At 31.9% G+C, this 27,355-nt stretch overlaps 2 protein-coding genes across 8 annotated transcripts; one reads left to right on the forward strand and one right to left on the reverse strand.

Annotated features, from left to right (window-relative positions):
* Positions 1-81: 81 nt before the first annotated feature.
* On the forward strand, positions 82-26,667 carry LOC148613664 (8-oxo-dGDP phosphatase NUDT18-like). The gene is made up of 7 exons (XM_088587137.1): positions 82-183; positions 1,624-1,834; positions 3,547-3,704; positions 10,981-11,101; positions 18,267-18,363; positions 20,972-21,224; positions 22,616-26,667. The coding sequence occupies exons 2-7, from the start codon at positions 1,747-1,749 to the stop codon at positions 22,865-22,867; spliced, it is 969 nt and encodes a 322-aa protein (XP_088443263.1). The 5' UTR covers positions 82-183; positions 1,624-1,746; the 3' UTR covers positions 22,868-26,667.
* Positions 5,463-15,570, reverse strand: LOC148613665 (uncharacterized). 7 transcript variants are annotated; one of them, XR_015923420.1, is made up of 3 exons: positions 13,865-15,570; positions 6,452-12,931; positions 5,463-6,082 (listed from the first exon to the last, which is right to left on the reverse strand). XR_015923420.1 is itself a non-coding variant. In XM_088587136.1 (3 exons), exons 1-2 carry the CDS (start codon positions 15,525-15,527, stop codon positions 12,846-12,848), a joined length of 1,749 nt encoding a protein of 582 aa, XP_088443262.1. In that variant the 5' UTR covers positions 15,528-15,570; the 3' UTR covers positions 5,463-6,082; position 12,845. The 7 variants fall into 7 exon arrangements, 3 of the variants coding, with proteins under 3 accessions (XP_088443262.1, XP_088443261.1, XP_088443260.1); XR_015923419.1 differs by having other exon boundaries at positions 5,463-6,085; XR_015923422.1 differs by having other exon boundaries at positions 12,845-12,931; positions 13,644-15,568.
* Positions 26,668-27,355: the final 688 nt, after the last annotated feature.

The following is a 27,355-nucleotide window of genomic DNA, read 5'->3' on the forward strand; positions in this document are numbered from 1 at the left end:
GTTTCCACACGAAAATCATTAATTATCAGAAATTCATAATGCCGGAAAAGTACTTCCCTTTCCGAAATTGTTTTTTTTTGTTCCCTGCGTCAGTGTACTTCCGGTTAAGTTTCACTTCGCAACAAAGTAGTTGACATTGGTTATCAAGTAAAAAAAAAGCATTAATTAACCATTATTTTAAAGGTATTTTCATGAGACAAAGAACGAGATGTATTAACTCCACAGCTCGTTAACTATGTTTTAAAATAGACGAGTCAGAGCTGATTTACTAACTTATTTTCCTGTCTTCTTACAACTGTTGAACAGATATGCATAACTGGCTCCACATTGTCTGATAGTAAATTCTCGACAGGTTTATTCCTTATGCCCTTCAAAATTCAAAAATAAATCAGACATCTATTCTTCTTATGTTTGTGACAATCACTGTCCATCTTAGACTAAGTTGTGTTTATGTACATGATGTAGTTAGAAATTATCTGTTATATCTCTTACACTACTCAGTCTACTGTCAACCAAAATTTTAATTCCTCCATCCTTCACAGTGGAGTCACTCATGTCCTCCAATGTAACTCCATGAAAGTAAAATCTAGGATATAATTACTACATTTCATTACTTTTCAATATTCTTTTCTATCCATGACTGAGAAATGTTATTATATAAACTGCTAGAACCATAAAACATGCATTTGTATAAAGACAGGAGTGGTAAACTACATACAATATTTGAAATGGTGACTCCACTGTGACTATAATCATAGTATCTCCACTGTTGAGAGTGGAGAAATTAAAATTTGTGTTTACAGTAGTGTACCAGCAGAGCATATTTGTACATGTCAACATATATGTCAAATGTACCATGGTTGATCATCATCGCCTACTCAAAGACAGGAGCTAGTGGATCATGTTGCATGGCATATCTGTCCAAATTCAAATCATGTCTTAAGTCTTTTAAGTGTCAGTCCTTGTAAGAATCAGACAGTCGGTGAAACATGGTATAAAAAACCCATCATTTTGATAGGTAATTTGATTATTTGCACCATCAGAATCAAGGAATATGGACAAGATTTTCCATATTATGCTGGACCGTTGTGTTATAATTTCATTGAAATGCACTGAAAATGAACATTTCAAGGGCAGATAACTGTCAAAAACCTCATTTTTCTAACATTCTATTGAAAAATTTCTGCGCAAAGTCAGTGATGCAGAGATCAAATAATAGTCTTTTCAAATAGAGGAAGTATCCATGAGTGATATTACGTAGTCAGATCCGTGGGGTTTTGACATTCATATTTCTGATTTTTCCCATTTTGCCTGATTCTTACAAATACTTATTCTTAAACTAGAGAAGTTGTACTTATCTCTAAATTTAAAAAAAAAAAAAAAAAAAACATAATAAAATTTCATTCTGATTTTGACTGCCAGATCTACATTTAATTGTATAAAATAATTTGTTTTCAAGATTCTGGAAACTGCTTTAGTGAAGTTCATATAATGATTTCTCATTTGAAATTGCTAGATTCTGTGCATGAGTACTTTATCACCACTTATGTGACCACAATTTGACAATAAGACCACATACTACTTGTTCTTAAAAGTAATGATTACTACATTCTCTGTTTTCAGTTTGTTAGTGTTATGTTAGTCAGAAAAAGATAGTGACATTATTAAAGTCATACATATACCAACCATGACATAAGGATAAACTATCACCAATCTCAACTATAGAGCTGACTAACTAAACACAAAATGGATGAGCTGGAGGAAGATATAATGAGACTGATGAATGGGGGTGTTGTGTCTGTATCAGAGGTCGATATTGGCCTTGATAAATCAAGTAGGTTTTACTCTAGATTTGCCCAACCAACAAAGTTAGAACACTTGATCCGTGAATAATTAAGGGTAACAACAAAATTACCGAACACTAATCTGATCCATAATCATGTCAAGTCCAAAACAAATCTGACATAATAGATATTGCACCTCCAGAACAGCTGGTACCGCAGTAGTTCTGAATTGGTACAGGCATTTCAAACGAAATGGTGGGTTAAATTTACAATGTAGGTTTTACAGCATGCCAAACCTCCGTCTTTATAATGGCGTGGTGATTAAATAGCATTTGCATGCTATAGTGTCATAATTGGTTAATTATTAGTCATATCAGCATAAAGAATAATTGACAAAAAGGATATAACATGATTCAAAATATGTGGGTATCGCAGATTACAATTAGTTTATTTCAAGTCATAAGTTTTTCCTTTTATCATCATTTACACTGATTTTTCTAGCGCTCATCATTTTTGCCAATGAAGAAAGACTTTTCAGAATGACGAAAATAGTTGGGTCTCATTTCGTCACCTGAAATCTTTGAAAGTACAAAAAACATTAAGAGCTGTAAGCCCAACATTGGTTCAAGTGGTGAAAGTGACAATTTAACTACCCCAACCTAATTACAACTCTCAACAGGTGTCACTCAAGCGTGAAAGTTCAAATGCTGGTAACAATTACTGCTTTGAAAATTCCTTTACTTCTCATTAACTTTGTCTCAATATGACATAAAAAGTAATTTATCATTTATTTTTGTACATCAAAGTTGAGTGTAAACCAAATGTGGGTAATTTTGTCACTACCCTGGTGTCACTACATTTGTAGTTGCATGTCAGTAATATTTACGATCTTGAAGATATCATTTATGCTATCAATGAATTCCTCAGGGACCAATACTAAATATAACTGAAAAATAATGACATAAATTTGTTATTAACTCGGTCTGGTTCCCAAAAGTACAGTTGAAAATTGTGCTAAAAATAGAATAGGACAATAGGAAAATACCTATTTGAAAATATTTATATCTATCCAATGTAGCACTGGTGCATGTTAAGGCAGTTCTACATCTACACTGTGCTAGATGTATTTTTGTGTTTCTACAAAGGGTGGCATTTCTGGATTTCTGTTTTTGATGATTCTTAAAGGCTTGGGAGTTTCTGTTTTAATCAAATCTCAGGCATGCTATTTAGATTCTCTGGAAAACATGCTTGCATGACAGTGGAAAAAATTATGTGCTTTATTCATATGCAATGTACTTGTACATTTAAGTTTTATTTAATGTCTTTACAAATTGCTGTAAATAACAAATGATTCAGAAATATCTGAAATACAAATACTACTATACTTTAAAAAAAAATATACCATTAAAAAGGTCCTCATTTTCTCACGTGAAAGTGACTAAAGCTTTCAAAATCCTGGAAAAACTCTGATTTACATTTAAATTTTGTATACATTGGTGTAGATTTTTGGATAAAAATCCAATTTAAACTAAAAGAACTGTCAGTATAAATATTTTAAAAGGAAACTATGTTCATCTTTCCAAGCAGAACAAATTTTAAACACTAAAAAATTCCCTTTCATGAATATGATTTTGTAGAATTTGTGTTTTCCTTCTTTTTTTCAGTGAATATTCATATATTGCAATTTGTATCTTGTGTATTTTTGTTGAAATGTTTGTTTTTACAATGAATATTTAAAAATCTGTGTTTAAATTTCTTGCAGAATTTCAACCAAAGACCAAGGAAACCATGGGGTACATCGTGTCAGCTGTAGTCATCAATGAAGCTGGCCAAGTGTTGATGATCCAGGAAGCTAAATACTCATGTCACGGAACATGGTACCTCCCAGCAGGAAGAGTAGAAAAGAATGAAACTTTAGTGGTAAGGGAACTACAATTTGAACTTGAACTGTGTAGGAACTGAGGTTCCAAAAATGACCAGAAACAAGCATTTTCATGGTGTCTGGACAATGACTTGACTATAAGTGTACAAATCTTTTTGAAATTACACCAAAAGGTGCCATACTTCAATTTCAAAAGGGAAGCTGGGATTCATATTTGGATTGTGGTTTGATTTTGTCTTTACCAAGTGATTTCAAACAGAAAATAATAATTTTAGCCCAAAACTTAAAGAAAAAGTCTGAATTTATGAAATTTGTGGTTTAGTAAGTAGTTGCACACTGTTTTTTTTTTTAATTTTATCCCTGTCAAGATAAAAAAAATATTGATTAGGAAATAATATTCTGATTTTAATAACACGTATTTCTGATTGTGGCCAGGTTGATATTGAAAAAAAGTCAAAAGTTACTGAATTTTTTTCTGTCCTACCAATGCTTTTCTAAAAAACGTAGCTATTGCCCAAGTTGAAAATTTGTTTGGTGTAAATATTTTTTTGACCTGTTGATCTTTTTGATATCAATGGAATTGTCAATTGTTCACATACTTTTTGGTTGGGAATTTTTTACATGCCACAATGACTTCTTGACTAAGTTTGCAAGATATTAGTTATGGCCCTTTCATTAAATTTTTCAGTCTTCCATGTTGTCCTCATCCACTCACATTGTTTTCTGCGCAATAACTTGAACATAGGTTGAATTTTGTAATATTTTATAACAGGGTTCCAAACTACAAAAGGAAGGTTGGTATTGGTTTAAGGGGTTATGACCCCAACCTTGCTTGTTTTAAATGTAAAAACAAACATTTTTTTTATAGAATTTAACTATATAACTCTTATAAAAGCATAGGAAGGTCTATGATATTGTTACACAATGGTCAGACTAGACTGGTTTTGATTTTGGGGCTTAAAACATTGTTGTACTAAACGTTTTAGAAATTAAGGGCCAAAGGGAGGGGAGGGAGAAACAAATATTTTCCTTATTGCCAGACAATACTTTAACTTTCTTTGAAATTGAATTACATGGTGAAATACCATCATAGGAAAGCTGGGATTGATTTTTGGGGTTGAGACAAACCTTTTCAGAATATGAGTAAAAAAGGGGTCTGAAACAGGCATATTCTGTATATCTTGACAATAACTTGAGTAAATGTGAATGGATCTCCTTGAAATTGTATTACATGGTGCCATACCATCAAGAGAAGACTGGGATTGAGAAAAGGGGTTGTGACTTGAGCCAAGTAAGAATAGGACCACGAAGGGGTCAGAAACAAGTATTTTTTTATTTGATTTTTGGATAATAACTTCAGTAAAAGGGAATATATTGCTTTTAAATTGTACCACAAGACGCCATTTCCCTAAAGGAAGGTTGGGATTGATTTTGGAGGTTTTGATTAGAACCATTTAGGAATGAGGGACCCAAAAGTGACCCCTTTGATTCTGGTCAAATACCTTTTTGTATACAAAATTCAAAGCTGTATCAAGTTTGAATGGTGTGTCCACATTTGCCCCAACTTTTCAGGGTTTGACTTCTGTGATTGTATCAGGCTGCACCATGCAAAGCATTTTATTGTACTAGATTGCCATGTTCCAAACATCTCAGTATCATTTAATTCTATAGTAAAAACAAATGGATTTTTTTAACCATTTGCTATGTTATACAAACAACTATGCACAACAAATTAAGGAAAATTAATATAATAATATAATGACCAGACAGGTAAGTGGTTGCACAAAAACAAAAGATAAGTTTAAATGTTTATTACCAGTAAAAAATATGTATAAAATTTATTAGATAGCAAAACAGAATTGCAACAAGAAAAAAAAACATCACGAGTCTATGTTTTTTCTGAATACTGTGAAAATACTATTTTTCGTGGGATACCAATTTTTTTCGTGGTTTTCTTGGGTAGGTCAAACCATGAAATTTGGTTTCCAACAGAAAGGAGAATCCCACTGATGTGTATACTGAAAACCTCAAAACCACAAATTCAAGAATCCACAATCTCTTGTTTCTTCCCTAAACCATGAAAATTTGTATCCACATATTATAGTACTTTCTTAGTAATTACATATGATAATGAAGTGATATAAATATGTAGATAGCTAAACAGAATTGCAACAAGAATAAAAACATCAAGAGTCTTGTTTCTGAATAATTGCACTTTTAAGTGAACAAATAAATGCACTCATAGTCATAAACTTCTCTAGCATTCATAAATTTCCATATAATTATAGTTCTAAAAGTTCCATGGTATTAGAAGAATATACTTCAATGTTGATGATGAGTTCTTTGCCTTTGTTAGATTGCTTCAGTTCTCTTTTTGGGCATATGCTCTCTTCTTGGACCCTATGTTTTTTCCAAACTGCTGTTCGTAAATGTATTACATGTAACAATAGACCAATATCTATTTGTTAATATACATGTATAAATTCAGTTTATGAGAAGTACATGTACATGTACAAATGTATATTACTTTCTGATATAGAATCATGTATGCAAAAATACATTTAAGACAAAAAATTGAAAAAAAAAGTATTGATTAATTTAAAAATGAAGTGAATTTGCTAATAAATGGTGAATTTTGAAGAAAAATCTAATTTTCGGTCACTTGTATCACTATCAACTGGCTAGCATATATAAAAAAAATGAGGCAGTTGGTATACTGCTGTGGAAAAATTTTATATAAATTTCTAAAAAAAATCACTTTTCAGACCCTATACTGCATACTTACATGTATTTAAAGCTTGCCAAAAACTCACTCAAGAGATAAACAAATGGAATGATTCAGCTATTTGGTCCCATCAACCCTCTTCCATCTCAACCACAAAAAAAAAATACCCTGGTAATGTATAGAATGTTTTAACTTTGTAGACTTATTTCAGATGATGAATATGATGAATGCTTAAGATAATAACACAAATAATGACCCTTGAATACATATATATAAAATAAACAACTTATGATAGTATCACTGAAAATCTATGGGCATTTTCCTTTTGCGCCAAAAAGGAGGCCTTTTGCGTCACAACTCTTTTGTGCCAGTTTACTTTTCGATTTTCGTAATTAAATTGCGAAATTAATAAATGAAGGATAAATTAATGATCCTTTTGCACCAGAATACAGGTAAATTTATATTTGATAATGTTTTAGTGCTACATTAGATGTGTGGTGTGGTTATTGTATGTTATTCACAGTTTTTTTTAAATCTCTTTATAATTGGTTGTTCATCTCTTTGGCAAGTATAAGTAAAAAAATATAAGAAATATACGACTTCCATTTTAGTTAAAAAATGTAAATATAAACCCTCCTCCTTTTTCCAGGCTTGGGAACGACAGCTTTCCCTGGTGGTGTTAAAGTTTAAAAAAAAAAGTTATTTTAATAAGGCGTGCATTTCTAACTCATTTCCTTTATTTTATTATCTTTTTATTTTTGATTTTTACCTTTTTGAGATTTAATTTCCTTATATGTATTTGACACAAAAGGTAGTCTTTTTCTGGCCGGAAAAAGACTATATGAAAAAATGGCGCAATTTAACTATGATTTTTTTATCCAATTGGTGCTAAAGGACAATGCCCAAATAGACAAAATATGAAGAAATGAACAAATTCAATGACATGGGATAAACCCCTTTTGCTCATTTGGCACGGAATTTTGACCAATAAGAGCTTGAATTGTAATATTTGGGGTATAGAAGGAATGTAAGTACTATCAATAAAATGTGGACTTATACAACCTGCCATGACTAAGCAAGGCCTTCTGGTGTGTATGCTAATTTTTTTTATGGAATTTCACACATTACGAAAGACAGCTCCTTTAAACAAATCATTTGCAGTCATAGAATGTAACAATTGTTGGTATGTGACAGAATTGGCACTTTTTTCTTTGATACGAGATTATCTTATTCATGTGTTTGTGATATGCATCAAAGTCAGTGCTTTATTTGGACTGGTTGTACAGTGAAACCTGTCATATTTGAACCATGAATAAACATAAATTTGTCAAATCTAGATATATTCTGAGTTTTCTTCATATTATTTTCACTGCCTTTTGTCAGTCGGAAAAGGTTTGGTTTAGACAGGTTTCACTCTGTAACATATGCTTGGGCGTTAAACCCCTACAATCAATCAATCAATCAATCTTTGTAATGTAAATGTTTTGTTAATAATGAAGAATTTTGAAGATGATAACAAATTAAACAGCTGTCCACCATAGAATCAGGCCACATATTATGTTAGTAAGGTGACTTGATGAAATTTGTTTCTTAAATAGCCAATGGCTTTTCATGTGATGTTTTTTTAGTAAAAAAATGATTTTGAATTGAATATGTTGGTAAAATCTAAGTTATCTCCCTTAAAAAGAAAATGATTTTTTTTCAGTCTCTTTAAGAAAGAGTATATGAAACTATTGTTAAATTTCAATACTGGTACACTGAAAAATACTTAGCAGCATATTAAAAAATGATAGAACATTTAATCTTTCAACCAATAAAATATATCCTGCATGATTCATATTGGTAAATGAATAAAACTTTACATATAATTTTGAATACCTGTACTTCAAGGTGATTTTATTTCAGTCTCTACAAGCGACATTCGAACTAATTCGGGTCAAGTGTATTGTTTGGTGAACTCTGGTAAAAAATTATATTTTATATTTTGAATCACGTTAGAATATTACAAAATGAATATACATGATTTTTGTATTTAATTTTAGCACATGTTTGACAAGTCCATGTGCTGCAACTGTTTAAAAAAGTATCATAAATCAAATAAAATTATCTTTTTGAGCCCTATCAACTTTAAAAAATTACAACATGGTCAACCCCTTCACAATGTCAAGCAAGAGAAATTAACACGAACAGATCAATAATGGATGTAAAGTACATGTATTGCAGCTGAATCTGGAAGGGAAGATGTTAAGGAGGTAGACCTAAGGTAAGGGACACAACTCTTACAAATCATTGGAATGTTTGTATTCAGCATTTTATATCGATCTCATGTAAGTATCAAAGTAACTTGGATTGATTCCAGTCTGTTTCAAATGAAAGCTTGATAGGCTTTGGTGAAATTGATTATGATACAAACATATTACTGATTTCAAGAGTGATGTCTCCTACCCTAGGTCTACTTCCTTAAACAATATTGTTATTTTTCCACAATTTCAACAATGAATTTTTACACACAAATCAAGTTTAGTACTATTCTGTCTAAAAATCAGGCAGTGGGTGGCATATCATATTTTTCAATTTAGACATTGTGGATGTATACGTATCTTGAATCTAGAACAGTGGTCAAATTACTGACAAAGGAACATAAGATGTTTATAGTTAGTATGAACGTTGATGTAATTCAATTGCTGCTAACACCTTATCTTGAATATTTTGCTAAACTTTGACTCTAGGCAACCATCATCCGAATACTAAAACACTTCGCCGCTCATTATTATTTCATATCTGAATAATACAAAGGGTTGGTATCCCATAAACCTATATACACTGACTATAGCTCGTACAGAAAACCTGAAGAATGTTTATGACATTATAAAACGTCTACATTACAATGCCTGTATCCGCCCAATATGCAAAACATGCATTAAATGCAGTTATTGTACACATTATTGATGTAATCGTAAAATAATAGCATTTGTGATGTTTGCTACCTGCTTCCTGTAGAGGAATTGACCCTGTTTAAATCCAACAATCTCTATTAATTTGTAAAATGGTGATTTAAATGAGATACATAACCCTAACTACAGCCTTGGTAAAGCCAGGATAAAATACAAACAAAAAAAAAATACATCATGCAGGATTTGTTATAAGATAATGATTTAAGCAGATTGAGAATGATAAATTGAACACGTTCCAAATTTCCTGATTTCAATTGTGCATTTAATAAATAGGCTTCTCCAGTACCTACATATTCTTGTATAATTTCATTTATTCACCCTGCTTATATACTACGTAAATAATAATTTTGAAAATTTCAAAATACAAACAAATAATGAATATTTACAGTAATGAGTATGTGTCTTGATCATGGTTTCTAAAAATCAAAACGCATAATTTCACTTGTAAATACAAAATAAGCATGAACTATAGACACCACTTTATATGCAAAAATGAAAAAAAATACGTCTTTGCAAACATCAAATCAATATTGATGACAACTTAATATTCAAAATAATATACAAATCTCTCAATTCTAATGCCATTCAATGCATTATACCTGTGGAAATGGCCATTTTGAAATCTTAAAATTATTGCCTGGTATTTAAAAAAATATGAGGGGCCAATAATTAAATTTGATATCCTTAGATTTAGGACATTACTCATTGATGCAGCACTCAATGTTACAAAAAATGTTTCTCAAATTACCACTTATTGATGTATCCTTACTAAGCAAACAAACTCAATCTAAATATTTAAGTAGCTGTCTTTGTAAGAATCATGCAAAATCTGAAAAATGTGATACACCCCAAAAAAGGCTACATATTTTTATTATTTTGTAATTAAGTTGTTTTATGGGTCTATGCTATGAAATGTGTAATTATTCATTCAAATCTGCCTGCTTTTAGGAGATAATCAACATTGAAAATCCAGTAGATTGTATTGTATATCAGCGTCATTTACAGAGTTATCTCCCATAATTTTGAAATCTACAGTGCATTCTATATAATTTTCATCTCCTAAGAGAACAGGTTATATGAAAAACAGCATGTTAATTTTTGTTTACTATGACATTTCAAACAAAATATCAAAAATAAAAATATGTAGGCTTTTTACCCATGAATCACATTTTGCATGATTCTTAGCTGGAGTGCTGCTTTACTTCTGTGGTAAAATGGAGATAATCATGGTGTATTTTATTTAAAAAAATGATATTATATCACATTTATTGTGTTAGATATGTTTAGGGTTGTGGATCAAATGAGAGATGTACAAGGCCTGCACCTTCCCTAACATTGTGAAAAAAAATTTTGGGATTGAAATCTTGTAGCGGGTAATTTTTCCAGGATGCTAAGTTTGGCTTATTTATCGGTCTGTCTAAATATGTCAAAATAAATTCAGCAAGCATTTGTACTTATAGCACCAATTAGCAAACACTAAAATTTGATTTACCCAAATTTTACCCACACTTTTGTGCCTCAAAATTGCCAAACTTTACATCTCCCAAAATAATCCAACATACTGTAATTCTGTATTAGAATATTTTCAGCATTAGGATATTTCAGTTGATCATATTCATTATATTAACTTTACAGGAAGCTGTGAAGAGAGAAGTTAAAGAGGAAGCTGGTCTAGAAATGGAACCAGTCACACTGATATCAGTAGAATTTGGATCTGGTTCATGGATGAGATTTAACTTCACTGGAAAAATCATTGGTAATGTAAACTTCTTGAATTTTCTGGAATCTGTAATTCTCTCAGTCAATGGTTAATGATGGCGAATAGAATAAAATTAATTGGTATGAATTGAATTTTCTCTAACCAATAAGAATATTCTTACTGAAAATATAATCAAATAAACCCTGACAGTGTATCATATAATTTTCCATAAAATGTATCCTTTGGGTTTATTATAACTCTTTTTAAATAAAAATAAGAAAGGATTAAAAGAACTGTGAAACAGAATTTCACAAAACTTGGTCTGTATGAAGGGCACAATGTTTTCTTGTGCACAAGATAATTTTGAACCCTTACATTTTTTGGAGTTGTGCCCCAATGAAATCAGTTTTATGAAACACACTACTGAAACTTCTTAAAAAGTTGCCAAATTGTTTTTATTTCCATCACCAGTTTTTGAAAATCTCCAACTTGCTTCCTTTAATGTTGGCGTGGGGTATGGTAGCATGCTCATTTCTTTAATTTTTTTTCTTTAGCAATCACACAAATGTATGGCAATTGTTATAATTAAAAATTGAAAAATATATTTACCAATAAATCATAATATTTATATCTTGACAGTATTTGAAAAAAAGTATTTTTCTTGAAAGTAGCTAAAATAAAAACCGAAATTCCACAATCACAACTAAAAAAAACTGAGCAAAGCTCACTTGGTGATGCTCCCTTCCCTTGAAACCATGTTGAAAACTTTAAAAGTAAAATTCAGATGTAAAAACAAAGTTGAAGGTGTACAATGGCATGATGTAATATCTTGAAAAGAATGTGTGAAGGTATCATCAAATTCTATTGAGGAGTTTGAGAGGTGTTGAGGATTAGAACTGGGTAGACACGAATGGAAGGACGGCGTGATCACCATATATCTCCTGCTTTTCAAGTGGGTGTATAATAACAAATGCACACAATAAAATTAGTGATGCAGGTAACAGATAAGGATTAGTCTTCTACTATATAATAAGACTGGAAATGGTGAACATGTCAAAGAGACAACAACCCCATGTCAGCTCAAGGTGACGCATGGTTCTTCAATGGACGACAAGGAAATCCTCATACCACAGGTTAGGCTGCAGCTGGCCCCAAAACACTATGATACATATGTACAACGAAAAAGTAGCACTTAAAGACTTAAGCAACATAAAAATAAACTAAAAGTAAAAATGGAACAAGACATACATAGGTCTAAAATTCCTTACAAATAGGCTTCTGGAACAGGGTTATGTTGCTACAAGATTGAAGTCATCACTGCAGAAGTTTTGTGGTTGTCGTCGTGGACTCATGGATTGTTGTGTTGTGCTCATCTGCGCCATGAAAACTGATTTATTCAACGGGTCATAGTTTTCCTTTCCTTGTTTGTCTACCCCAGACTTGACTTTTTATTAGCAACTCGGCGGGTGTTTCTAGAAAAGCAGAAGACGCTTACCCTACTGGTGCACCTGGTCCATGCTCCCAGTTTTTAGTGGAGTCTGAGTTGCTCATTTGCTTTTGTTACTTTGTATGTATGATTTTAGTTACTTTATGTTCTTTGTTGTGTATGTCTGTTTTCCATGTCTGGTCTTTGTCCCAGGATTACATTCTTTTGATTACCTCTATAACCTTGGTTCCCTTGATTACTCTTGGGACAGGTGCAAAAAATGAAGTGGGGTTAAAGTACTTTGGCGTGATCACAACCCTCCCCCTTTAAAATCTCATCACAGTGGAAACAATATTACACAGTTAAACATATACCTTATTGGAAGAGCCCATGTATGTTTTCATGCCTCTTAAAATTGACCTCATCACTTTCACAGTTGGTATTCTGCATTAAACCCCTCCCTAAAAAAAAAAGAAGTAATTAAGATACCTGAGAGGGACCCTGATGTTTTATTCATAAATTGCATGTAAATAAATAACAGTGTTTTCAATATGACTGTTTTAAGTACATGTATACTTCATTTCATTTTTCTTAGTGCAATGTTTTAAATATGATCATAATTTTATTTCAACAGCAAAAATTTACAGATGGAAGCTCATAATTGTCATGTCTGACAAACATATCTGAAATTGAACTTTTTAGACTATGACACTACACCCCCCCCCCCCCCCACTTCCCCCCCTTTCCATGGCACATCTACAAGTTGCCGAATTTTAATGCCTGACTTTCTCTTTGTTTAATGAAATAATAGGGGAACAAATATTTTCTTTAGTTGTTTTACAGTGCCTGAATATTTTTCTCAAAGTTTTTTCTCAGAGAATTACTGTCATATGGTTCATTAGTGTGGTATTTTATACGAATTCTTAACTGAGCTTTTCTCAATTCTTTCCTCAAGTCAAATTTGGGCTAATCAGATTTGAGTAAAAATCTACAAGTAAGTATTTTAGGAAATACTGAGTACTTAGTTTGAGATTTTTTTATGAATCTAAGGTCTGGTTACCAAGAAATGCTAGACCAAAATTGCCTTTTTGGATCTACATATTTTAGTCCCAGCATGGCCTTTAACTTTTCAAAGGATTTTAGTTATACAATATACATATATGTAGTACTAACTTAAAAAGATCTTGAACATTGTTAGACTTCTTATGTGATTATGATATTTTATTCCTTTATGAATGTATGCCAAAAAAAAACTAATGAAAGAACTCTTGTAAAGATTTCCTTATTCTGCTTGATCAGATTGTTTACTATTACTTTACATGCATAAATGCCACAAGTAACAAATTAAAAGAGCTGTCCAGAAATTTTCACTTTGTATAATATAGCATCTCTACATTTTTTTTTATCTTGGGGTGAGCATCCTATGTACATGATGTCTCTATCCAGAACTGCAAAAGAGTATGGCCAATGAATTCCAATGTCTCTGGTTCTATATAATGTCAATAGCTGACCTATATTATCCAGAATATGCAGGGTATGTGTGTAGAGGTTAGCTACTATCACATTATCAGATGGAGTTGTGACTAAGGCACTTGGTCCAAATGGAGCATTTATGTCATCCATGTCACCATTGCCCATGTATTCATTAATAACATCCCCTTTAGGCCCTAAGATAATAATTTTGCCAGTCTTTTCATTCTTAAAGTCGAAGTCTCCAACATGTATGTTTCCATTAGCAGTGCTTGTAATTCTCCTTGGGTATGCAAATATTGGTTTGTTTTTTTTGTCATTTTCATAAGTTTCCTCCTTTTTGCCATCAAGACTCATCACTATAACAGCTCTTTTACCTGGTTTAGGGTAATTCTGACTAACAGCCCCTAAAATCAATTCATTTTCTTTGGTAACATGGAGAGCTGAAGCTCTTAATGGACTCAAATCAACTGCTGGAAATGAATTAACTTTCCCATTATTTTTGTTCAATGTAAATAATTTTGGTTCCACTAGAGATAATAGGATTTCATTTTTTGATACAGCAGCCATCCCACAGATTGTCATGCCACTGTGGCTGAATATTTTATTGTCAGTCTCTTTTTCCAGATTTAGAAGTATAAGTTTCTTCTCTTCACTTGAACATACCCATAATCTATTTGTTTTGCCTGGTAACATAAATGATACCTTTTCTAAACCAGTAGTGAACTCTTCAACTTGGCTTATTTCAAAATCTTTTCTTTCTGCTCCTTCTAATGCTATTTCTTCTAAATAACCAATGTACAAATTGAAAAATTCATTTGAAATAAAGTCCCCTATTGAATCATAAGAAGCTTTTGTGCTTGGTGGAGATAATAATTTGAACTTCTTTATTTCTTCCATCATTTTGAAGAACTTTGAAGCATCTATGGACATTAACTCGTCAACTTTTCTCTGTTTAAGCTCAGCTTGTGATACATACTTAGCAATGGATTCTTCATCTTCTTTTATTGACTCAAACAAGTTATTCTCAGTCGCCTTAAGTTTTAGGAGAAGCTGTGTGGTTGACTTATCAACTTCTTCTTTAATCACTTGCCCATGATTTTTGATATCTTCGTGTATTTTACCTAATTTTGTAGTTTCTCTTTTACGAATGTTATTAAGCTGTTCTTTCTTAGAAGTCATGCTTGCCAAATCTTTCTCTGTCTGCTTACTTTCTTCCTGTAATTCTTCCTTCTTTATCTCATAAGCCTCATTGATCTCAATTAAGTCATGCCTATTATGTTTTTTAGCAATGCATATAGGACAAACTAAAGTTTCACAAGGCTTGCAGAACAAGCAACAGTTCTGACCTGAGTGGTTCTCACATGCAATATTAGAAAATTCTAATTGTTGTTCATAGTGTCCCACTTCCTTCAAGTCTATAATTTTGTGATCCTTTGTAATTTTCATTTTGAGATGGTGTTGACTGCAGGTATTACAGAGGAGTAGATCACAGACTGTACACTTACAATTTATAGACTGTCCAGTCTCGCATAATTGGCATCCAATAGGGATTTGTCCTTTTCTAACAGACTTAGAGGAAGCCATGTTTATTATGATAGTGGTATTTATCTTCCTGGTTAGTGATATAAAGGGATCATTGAAGTAGCTGTCTTTGTAAGAATCATGCAAAATCTGAAAAATGTGATACACCAAAAAAAAGGCTACATATTTTTATTTTTGTAATTAAGTTGTTTTATGGGTCTTTACTATGAAATATGTAATTATTCGTTCAAATCTGCCTGCTCTTAGGAAATAATGGACAGAGTTATCTCCCTTAATTTTGAAATCTACAGTGCATTCTATATAATTTTTATCTCCTAAGAGCAGGGGTTATATGAAAAACCACATGTTAATCTCTGTTTAATATGACATTTCAAACAAAATATGTAGGCTTTTTACCCATGAATCACATTTTGCATGATCCTTAGCTGGAGTGCTACTTAATATGAATTGCCTCAGTCAACAATACATCCTTAAATAATTTTATGAATTACTTGATATCTATCACCAAATATGTGATTTGTAGGTTCTGAAAAGGAACGAAGATTTAAATATATGCACATATAATTTTACTTGACCTTTAAAAAAATTAAGACAGTGATTGACCTCCTAGGCATGAAATTAAATAAAACATATTTCAGTAATCACAGTATTTGAAGTGAATTGAATGGGAAATTATTTAAATTTGGGGTTTTTGTATACCCCAACTTTGCAAAGTGGTGGTATATAGTGATAGGGGTGTTCATCAAGGGTCCGGAAACGGTAAAAAATGACAGTCATTGACCAACAAATTTTGCAAAATGACCGACAACCATTTTCCAATATCAGACATAAAAAATTTGTCAACCCTTATAACACTGTTCATCCATCTATCTAAACTTCCTTCCAACTGTAATCTATTCCTTCTGTTATGCAGAGAGGTACTCATATGATCTCTTATCCTTATTCTTCCCACACCACTTTATGAAATTTAATTCAACTTTCACTGAATCTTACTTACTTATTCCCATTGTGCACCTCCTATTTTAAATTTTGATCCAAACCAGTTTGGAGATGAAAAGGTACATGTTATCAATTAGAGGAGTGGGGGTATTGATTTAGTGCAGGAGATGAAAAGGTGCATGTTATCAATTAGAGCAGTGGGGGTATTGATTTAGTGCAGGAGATGAAAAGGTGCATGTTATCAATTAGAGCAGTGGAGGTATTGATTTAGTGCAGGAGATGAAAAGGTGCATGTTATCAATTACAGGAGTGGGGGTATTGATTTAGTGCAGGAGATGAAAAGGTGCATGTTATCAATTAGAGCAGTGGAGGTATTGATTTAGTGCAGGAGATGAAAAGGTGCATGTTATCAATTACAGGAGTGGGGGTATTGATTTAGTGCAGGAGATGAAAAGGTGCATGTTATCAATTAGAGCAGTGGAGGTATTGATTTAGTGCAGGAGATGAAAAGGTGCATGTTATCAATTATAGGAGTGGGGGTATTGATTTAGTGCAGGAGATGAAAAGGTGCATGTTATCAATTACAGGAGTGGGGGTATTGATTTAGTGCAGGAGATGAAAAAGTGCATGTTATCAATTAGAGCAGTGGGGGTATTGATTTAGTGCAGGAAATGAAAAGGTGCATGTTATCAATTACAGGAGTGGGGGTATTGATTTAGTGCATCAATTAGAGGAGTGGGGGTATTGATTTAGTGCATTGCTCACAGGTTTTCCAGTATAACATACATGTACTGTTTAAGCAGAAATTTTCATTGAATAATAATTTAATACGACCATTTTTGCTGTTAGAAAAGATGCTGTGGTTTTTACTTTATCTTGGATACAAAATTTTCCTATCCCCTGATCAATAAACAAGGTCATGAACTTTAAATCACGCCCTTTTAACCTGACTACTTTTACCAATGAAATACTCCTATCTGGAAAAAAAAAGGCTTGTGTATTGGAATAAACTAATGTGAATTTATCATTAGTTTTTGCCAAAATATTAAACCATAAGGAACTAATATCTGACTTAATTATAAAGATAGCAGTGTTTTATTGAATGTTCCCGGTGTAATAAATTTCGGTTATTCATACTGTGAAATAAATTCGGTAATTTCACTCTCACATTTTCTTCCACCAAAACATCACAACTATGATATCAATCCGCCAATCACAGAATTCCAAATTCATATTGAAAATATCAATATATTATGACGAAAAATTACATAATAAATAGGATAATTAATTGGTTATTATCACTAACCAAAACATGATCAGGTGTTCCTTGGTAGTCATGATAATATTTTGGTTATTCACTCTTTCCAATTAATTATCCTATCAATATTATCTTGTATAAAGAACTTTGGTTCAACTTACTCATAACATAAACTGCTTCACGGTTTATTCTGCGTAAATCTAACCAAAGTTTTTTAGTTACATTCCTTAATTTAAAAAAAAATCATTTATTTTATGGGTAAGAATTATCAATAACATTAAAACACCAGTGAACATGAAAACTTAGCAGGAATATCTCAGAAAATTAATCCTATCGTAGTGAGATTTTGATATCTAAATAGAAATATGAAACTTTAACCCCACACTTGTAAATGTTTCTACAGCAATGATTGAATGATGGTGTAATAGAAGTCAATTTTTTCATGTCCCTTCCTCTAATGTAAGGCAAAACAATGCAACTTTCCATCCATATTTCATATATCAATCCAAAAATCATTTTCTTTTTTAATTCACCATGCCCACTCTGTAAAAAACCTAATATTCTGTCTTGTATGTGAATTACAGCGGGAGATCTAAAGACTTTAGAGTATCAAGACAAGGAATCATTGCAGGCAGAGTGGATAGACAGGAAACATCTGAAAGATGGCTCCCTTAAAATCAGGTATTGTTGATGAATAAGTAACCTGAATAATCCACTCCCTCTCCATGTTTGAATTTCATCTACTCTATAGGCCTGGAGTGAGTGATGGTAGGGAATGTAATATAAGGACTGGATTATTAGGGGTAATGAATGGGCCTGGAGTGAGTGATGGTAGGGAATGTAATATAATGACTGGATTATTTGGGGTAATGAATAGGCCTGGAGTGAGTGGTGGTAGGGAATGTAATATAATGACTGGATTATTCGGGGTAATGAATAGGCCTGGAGTGAGTGACGGTAGGGAATGTAATATAATGACTGGATTATTCGGAGTAATGAATAGGCCTGGAGTGAGTGACTGTAGGAAATGTAATATAATGACTGGATTATTCGGGGTAATAAATAGGCCTTGAGTGAGTGACGGTAGGGAATGTAATATAATGACTGGATTATCTGGGGTAATGAATAGGCCTGGAGTGAGTGATGGTATGGAATGTAATATAATGACTGGATTATCCGGGGTAATGAATAGGCCTGGAGTGAGTGATGTTAGGGAATGTAATATAATGACTGGATTATTTGGGGTAATGAATAGGCCTGGAGTGAGTGATGGTAGGAAATGTAATACATGTATAATGACTGGATTATCTGGGGTAATGAATGGGCCTTGAGTGAGTGATGGTAGAGAATGTAATATAATGACTGGATTATCCGGGGTAATGAATGGGCCTGGAGTGAGTGATGGTAGGGAATGTAATATAATGACCGGATTGTTTGGGGTAATGAATAGGCCTGGAGTGAGTGATGGTAGGGAATGTAATATAATGACTGAATTATCCGGGGGTAATGAATAGGCCTGGAGTGAGTGATGGTAGGAAATGTAATATAATGACTGAATTATCCGGGGGTAATGAATAGGCCTGGAGTGAGTGATGGTAGGGAATGTAATATAAGGACTGGATTATTAGGGGTAATGAATGAGAAGGTTCTTCTGGATTTATGTTTTCTTCAATAAAAAAAATAAATTTATTGAATTCAGAAGTGTAAATTTAATATATGTAGATTGTTATTTTGTTTAGGTAAATTGTTCATTCAATCTGTCCAAGCACGAAATCAATATCTATGATGGCCTGCTTGGTGCCCATTACTTGCTGGATTTTACACAGTACTCCCACTTTCATTAAGTCAGCAAAAGTACTTTTAAATACAAAATTCTGTATCATAATTATCCTGTTCTAGTGGTCCTTGTGTTAACAAAAGTTCTATGAAATGGACCAGAGCCAATGTATTCAAAGTTGACCCAGGGATTAGATGTAATATAAAGTCCCTGGTCGGCAATAGAGTATTCTGGAATAAGTAACAATCGTAAACTTTCTTTGTCAGTTTCTTTGGTACTTTAATTGTTTTTCTGACTGTGATTTTAAACCTATCTTGTCATTTCTGCTATTCATCACTTTTTTTTTTTTTAATATTTTTATACCTCCAAATTTGACTGGGGGAGGTATATAATGATTTGGGTGTCTGTCATTCCTGCCCTCCTTCCTACCATTACTTAGAGTGTTACCCATTTCTTTTCCTGTACTCCTCCTACTCCACTGAACGAATTTTGATGAAACTTTCACAGAATCTTAGTTACATAATCCCATAATGCACCTATTTCTGATTTTGATCCGAATTAATTTGAAGGTCTCACTTTGTCAGTTATTAATTAGGGTACACAGGGTTACTAATCTCTTACATTTGTATCTGTTACTTCTACTCCACTACATGAAATTTATTACAACTTTCACAGAATCTTTATTACAAATTCCTATTGTGCACCTTTTATATAAGCTTTTGATCCAAATTGATTAAGAGGTCAAAAGGTGCATGTTATCAAATGAGAGAGTAGGGGTTAGTGAGCATTTCTCACATGTTTTTTTTTCAGTTTGTCAACCTTTTTGCTTGGACTTCTGTCATGGTCTTGAATGTGTTATTACCAATGGGTTTGTCATCTTTCATATTTCCCCCTTTTTTATTTTCACCTACAATAAAAATTGTCACTTCAATCTTGATTTGAGTTCAACGTCTCTCAGACAACATGAGGTAATTATTTATACAAATATTCAATAGACTAATTGATTCATTTTCTAAACAAATTTCATTTGAAGTAAAAAAAACAGGGTCGTATGAATTGGCTCATTTACTTTTTTTTTTGTACGTATTATTATTGTTATTTCATGTTCTGTGTTGTGTCTGTCTGTCTTTTTTTCTGTCTTTTATTTGTCCATGGATTACATTCTTTTAATTTCCGCCAGAATCTTGATTCCCTTGATAGGTCTTTGATTATGTTCAACATAGCCAAATCCAGTTACACAAAACGATACAGTTTTTAAAACAATCATTTGAAATTGTCAGTGATTTGTTTCGAAAGCCATTTTTTGGTTTTATGTAAGTTTTTTTTTTTATAAGTTTAATTGTCATTGCCCTAATACGGAATAATGCATATGAAAATTAAAATCTATCCTAAGCTTATGTTTTGCATTACGGTCAATCTTAGCCTTAACGAATCTACGAATCAATTTTTTTAGTGTTCTTTCAGATTAGACATGTACAGGTTCCACGCTATTATTTTTTTTTAACCTTTCAGAGCGAAAGACATATTTCCATTAATAGACATTGGATATGCATATTACGGAATGCCTCCTCGATTACGACCCCATAGTAGCCTACCATCACAAGTACCTCACAAAAAACTGATACATCGTCCAGTGATTGTATGTATCATTAAAGAAACAGATATTGCTATACTCATCAATACAAAAGGAAGCTCTCATTTACCAACTTGCTACATTGGCCCTGCTGATTCTTCTTCAAGAACATCTATTTATGATATTCTGAAGGTAACATTGTCGTGCCTAGTGCAAATTTATGTACTACAGTAATAGCTTACTATAAACCTAAGCATACAATACTATGGTATAACTGTAAATGTATTAGTTTTCACAGTTGCTAATTTTCGTGGATTATGTCGATTGAGCATATTTGTGGGTATCAATTTTCGCGGATTAAAAACTGATATGCGTTATTTAGTGTTAAAAATCAATTTCTTGTGTACTATTTTTCACGCTTTTTTGTCTACCACAAAAATAGTGAAAAATAGTACACCACGAAAATTAGTATGCTTACAGTATTGGGTAAAGATCTCCATATTGGCTTAGCTTAGTTATGGTCAGTGGCTAGCCATATTGGACTGAGGTGTAACCCAAATGCAATATTGCTAGCTTAGGGTCAATAACTCAGCCAATATAGAAAACCTTACACAATTATACCTTTATTGTCTAACTAGTTTAATACATCACTAGGTCAATATGGATTTTAACAAGGTCAAAATGATGTATTGGACAAGTACAAGCTGTATTGGACAGCTAAATCATGTACTGGATGGCTAAATCCTGTATTGGCACACTTTTGTATTTTGTAATGTATTGACAGTTTTTATTAATTTATTAATTATTTTATTAATTATTTTATTAATTATTTTAATTCATATTAAAGCTAATATTCAGACATTAGTAGATAATTGAAACTATTGTACAAGTCCTTATTATATTGGAAATCCATATTGGTTGAGTCAGGCATGTAGGAGCCCAATACAAGTTTTGATTACAATATCGATGAGTAAAATGTTCTTGGAGTTGTGTACACTAAACTGTATTATAACCTTTTTATTATACATCTCTATTTAAAATATAAATAAAGTAATTGCCCCAACATATTTTTATCCTCAAAACTTTCATCTTAAAAAGCATCCAATCAAGAAAACATAGAAGCCCAGTTTGAATTTATATCAATTGGTCAGTTTTTGACATGTTTTGACATATTTTGGGTAGTTGGTTAATAATTTATTATATAATTACATGAGCACTACAAACTAGTACTGGTATACATTACATTCCAATAAGCATTCAGAAACAAGTTTTGAAAGAACTTATGTAAATCTGTCTCCTGTAAAAGATTGATTGATTGATTGTTGGGGTTTAAAAAAGAAAAAAAGTATTTATAGCGTCAGTAAATTGATATAAAACCTTTAATTAATATTTGCCTAAAATGAAAATGAGTGATAGTTGTGACTGTCAGTTACCAATCCAAGATTGGTCAAAATTAAAGAAGGATTTGAGGAAAATCCCAATTTTAAATATTTTATGAAACCAGCCCCTAATCAGATGTTTCTGTCTAAAGTTTATAAATTTTATCTTTTTCATGAAGTTGCTTTTCAATCAATAAATTTCAGGATGCGCAAATAGATGGGAAGATCGGTGGAAAAATTGTCATTCAGGGACTTTTATCCGTGGAATACAATGGAGTATCTGAAATTAAAGCAAATGGCACATGTCTATCAACACTTGTGACAATCAGCAGTTCTTCCTTGCCAAAAATCAAAAACGGAGATTACTCCTGGCATTCCATTACCTCAGAACTCAAAGATGAACTTTTAAAGAGGATCAAAGAAGAGACATTTATAAAATTTGTTGATTTGTATTGAATTTTTTGCCTTTACAATCTGTGAACTTCTTGTTGTTTTAGGAAGAACTTTTGAAATACAGGAAAAATTGCAACATATTTTTTCATATGTTTAAAAATGTTTTTAAACAAATGCTTAGGGTAATATAAACTTATATGTTTTTCGTGCTCACATGACATAAAAACACATGAAAGTATACATTTCCAAATTTATACAAAAACTGTACTTTGATATGATATTACCATGATTTTTTATAAGTTTTTTTCATGAATTTGATTGTCCTTGACATATGCTTATCATGTTTATGATAAACATGTTTTGCAATATTTTCATGTGTAGATTATCATATACAGTTTAATCTGCCTTAATCAAACCCCTTTTGGACTTTGGATTTGGTTTAGTTTAGACAGGTGTTCAGTTTACCCAGGTTTATAAATATATTAATGTTGACTGTGAAAGTGTCTGGTCAGGGTCAGTTCCAGACACTTTGAAAAGGAAAGGTGCCAGCCAAGGTTCCTCTGAAAAAGGGGGTGATAGGACATTATTTGCCTTTTTTTGTCCATTTTACACATGAAGCTGACAATTTTTCCCCAAAAAAACCAGGGGAGCCAACCCCCCTGCACCCCTCTCTGGATCTGCCACTGCTGTTTTTGGTTTTCAGATTATTCAGAGATTTTGCCAAATTGTTCAGGAGCTATACTGTTGTTCCAAATTGGATAGTTTCATTGACAATTCTTAATTTTGTCTTAGATCATCCACTGTATATTTTCTCTTTTTTGGGAACAGTCAAAGGGAGATAAGTCAGTCTGAAAATTAGCATCTTAAAAAATGTTTACTTTTACAATACTTTGACAGCTTTAAATGTATTTTAGATTCTATCAATCATTTTCATTCTCATTCAGCTTGGTTGAGAAGGAAAGTTATTGACTCTATGTTGATAGAAGGTTCATGCTAAATAGACAGATCATATGATTATTTTCTGTAGTAGTTGTACCAAAGATATTTTATACCATTATTGTATTATAAGTTTTAAAGGTGTGAAAGCTAACATTAATTGTAAAGGATTTTTGTTTATGGGGTATTAATTTCTGTATTTTTTTGTTTTTTGTTTGTCTTTTTTTTTAGTTCTGATCAACGATATAAAATATAAAATTTCATTTGAAAACTTTGATGATCTTGTGGAATTGATGAATTTAAAAACCCACAAACAAGAGAAATTTTGACAAACCATGAAAACTGGTAATTAAGAAGAAATGCACTTTTACAGTATCACTGGTTCATTGATAAACATTGGGATTTCCCTTTTTTTTTTATCTTGATTTTTTACTTTCCCAATTTCTCAGTTAAATTCCTGGGTTGAAAATAATATTCAATTTTAAAAAGCTTGTATCGTTTTATTTTAACATGAAGTAAATCAATTTTTACAGTTCAATAACTTTTAAAGTTGAAGTCTTTCAGGTTTATTTGCTTCTCGTTTTGATCAAACCCATCAGATCAGGGAAAGCATTTTCAAAATTAACTGCCGTGTAATGCTTATATATCACTAAACAGAATTTGTGTTTTGTCAGATAAATCTGAAATCTACCAACAAATGCAATTTTCTCATTTGCATGTATTTGCTAATGGTGCTATATACATGTAGGCTAAGACAAATGCTAATTAGTAATGTGCATTTAAAAATGTTGATTGATTCACACTGAAATTTTCAATATACATGCTAAGGTTCATTCATTCTGAGGATTTCAACTGGAAAATTTCTCTAAATTATTTTGTGATTGTTGTAAATTACATTAGGTTCAAAAGAGTTTTAAATTCATATGCTTATCTGCAATTCTCACAATTCAAGAATTTAAAAAAGAGCACCAAATGGTCCTCTGATGGGCCTCCCATTATATACTAGGTAAAGTAAAATTTTACAGGAAATAGCATTTACAGTTGATAATAAGTTATTATTTTAAGAGGCTGTCAATATAAAAATCAGGCATATCCTATAATGTTGGTGGCATGGTAAATTTGAACCCACTGATTTTGTTTTTTGTAATGTAATGTATCCTACCAAATGCAGCTTAAATAGGACAAAATTTGTTTTAAATCCATAGTGGATGGCTCAGAAAGTGATTTTTACGTTCCCTAACAAAGCAACCAAATTTTGCTCAAATTAAAGAGTTATCTCCCATTTTTCAAAAATAAATTTTAATGCTTTCCTTGTAAGTTTTTTCTCTTTAATCAATGCAGATCATCATTTTTTTGTATGCTTAATGATGTATTCTGCACAAAATACTCGAAACTACTCTCAAACCACTAAATGGACTTTGAGGAAACTTTGACACATTCTTTATCACATGATGATATTGTGCACCTCTAACTTTGTTTTACCATCTGAATGACTTTTGGGTTTCTTATATAGTTTCTAAGGAGTATAGGGGGTATCAACAAGTGAGCTTTGCTCAGTTTTTATTAGTTTATCAATAGTTTATGTGGTATACATGTATTAAATAACAATAGAGTACTTTAATGTACCCAGTGTCAAGTGCTAATATGTATTTTGAGTGCTAATTGTCATTTAGACCATATTTTACATTTTAATATGTTTAAAAAGGCCAATTTGCAATTCATCTTTTAAAAAAAGAGCAAATATATTGTTGTGTTTGATCTCTAATCTTTCTCTATTCTCTAAGGAAGGTCTTGGATTCATTGTAAACAATATTGTTGCCATCTTTTTTTTCTTAATTCTCTATCACTAATTTCTGTGTACTTCATACTTTTTTGTCATAATTTTGAAACTTGTTTTTTTGTCCTTTGCTGCTATGTGGAAGGGGACACCAAAATACTGGTTTTTGTGTGGACAGATTTTGTTCAAATTTTGTAGGATTGGTAGTCACCATTTGTAGTTGATCATATTGCCCTGCTCTTTTCATTCGACAAATTTTACAGGAGATATGGGACTTTAGCACTACAGCCTTTTTTGCGGCAAGAGGCAACATATGGCTACAAGTTGCTTGTTACTCTATATGCCCATATTGATTATCCTAAGTGGTAAACAATGGTTGAGTAGTACTCCAGCTTAGAATCATGCAAAATATGATGCATTCTTTTTTTGCTACTTTGTTTAAAATGTTATTGTAAACTAAAACAGAAATTTATATGTAGCTTTTTATATATATATTGATATATATATAGAATGTACTGTAGAATTCAAAATTAAGGGAGATATTCCTGTAAACGACACTGAAACACAATAGAAAATTTCAAATTTTCAATGAGTAGAAAGTTTGTAATAAATAATTATACATTTCATTATAAAGACCCACAAAATAAACTTCAAAATAGAAAAAACATAAAAATAAAAATGTTTCACCTGTTTTAGGGTGTATCTGATATTTAAGAATTTGCATGATTCTTACAAAGACTGCTACTTAAGTTTTTGAGAATAATTTCATGTCTTTATACATCATCAATTTATTTTTATGTTTTTAGAACCTGTTTTATAAACCTGGTTTTTTGTGTTATGTTTTATTTGGGGGTTTTATGTATTATCTGTTATGTTGACTAACATTTGTTGATTTTGTTGTTTGTTAATGATATATTATGTAAACATTTAATAAACCATATTCTGTGAAAGTACTGTTTATCGTGGGGTACCAATTTTCGTGGTTTTCAGTTTTTGGTTCCCAACAAATGAGAGATTCCCATTGATGTTTATACTGAAAACATTAAAACCATGAATTCAAAAATCCACAAACGTATGTTTCTTCTCTGATCCACAAAAATTGGTATTCATCAATTAAAGTACTTTCAGAGTACATATATATAAATCTGTATTTTTTGTTTCTCATATAAATTTAATCCCACTGCAGATTTCATGCACATGACCACAGTCAAAAGGATAATCAAGGGAACCAATGCTACAGCGGTAATCAAAAGAATGTAATACAAACACCAGACATGGAAAACAGACACACACAACAAAGAACATGAACTAACTAAAATCATACATACAAAGTAACAAACGCAAATGAGCAACTCAGACTCCACTGAAAACTGGATGCATGGACCAGGTGCACTGGCAGGGTTAATTAATGTGTCCTTGTGTCATTACATTACTTTTAAATTTGATCTTGTAGAATTGCCATTGTTTAGTTACCATGTCTTTTTTTACTTTTATTGGTGAAGCCTTTTAGAGCTTGCTTAAGGAGGTAGGCCTAGTGTAAGGGACACAACTCATAAAAGTCATTGGAACGTTTGTATTCAGCATTTTACATCAATGTCATATAAGCATCTAATTAACTTGGATTCATTTTATTCTGCTTCAAACGAAAGCTTGAATGGCTTTGGTGAAAATGAATATGATACAAACATATTCCTGACTTTATGAGTTATGTCCCTTACACTAGGTCTACCTCCTTAAAGGTGTATATTTACACTCATTGAAGTCCTTTTGGTGATTCCTAAAAATATTTATGATTTTGGATTTAGATGCATTTGTTGGTAACACCATATCCATTTTTC

The sequence above is a fragment of the Perna viridis genome, chromosome 6, assembly GCF_037379345.1.
Source record: "Perna viridis isolate PV_CMFRI_1.1 ecotype Kerala chromosome 6, ASM3737934v1, whole genome shotgun sequence".
NCBI lineage: Eukaryota > Metazoa > Mollusca > Bivalvia > Mytilida > Mytilidae > Perna > Perna viridis.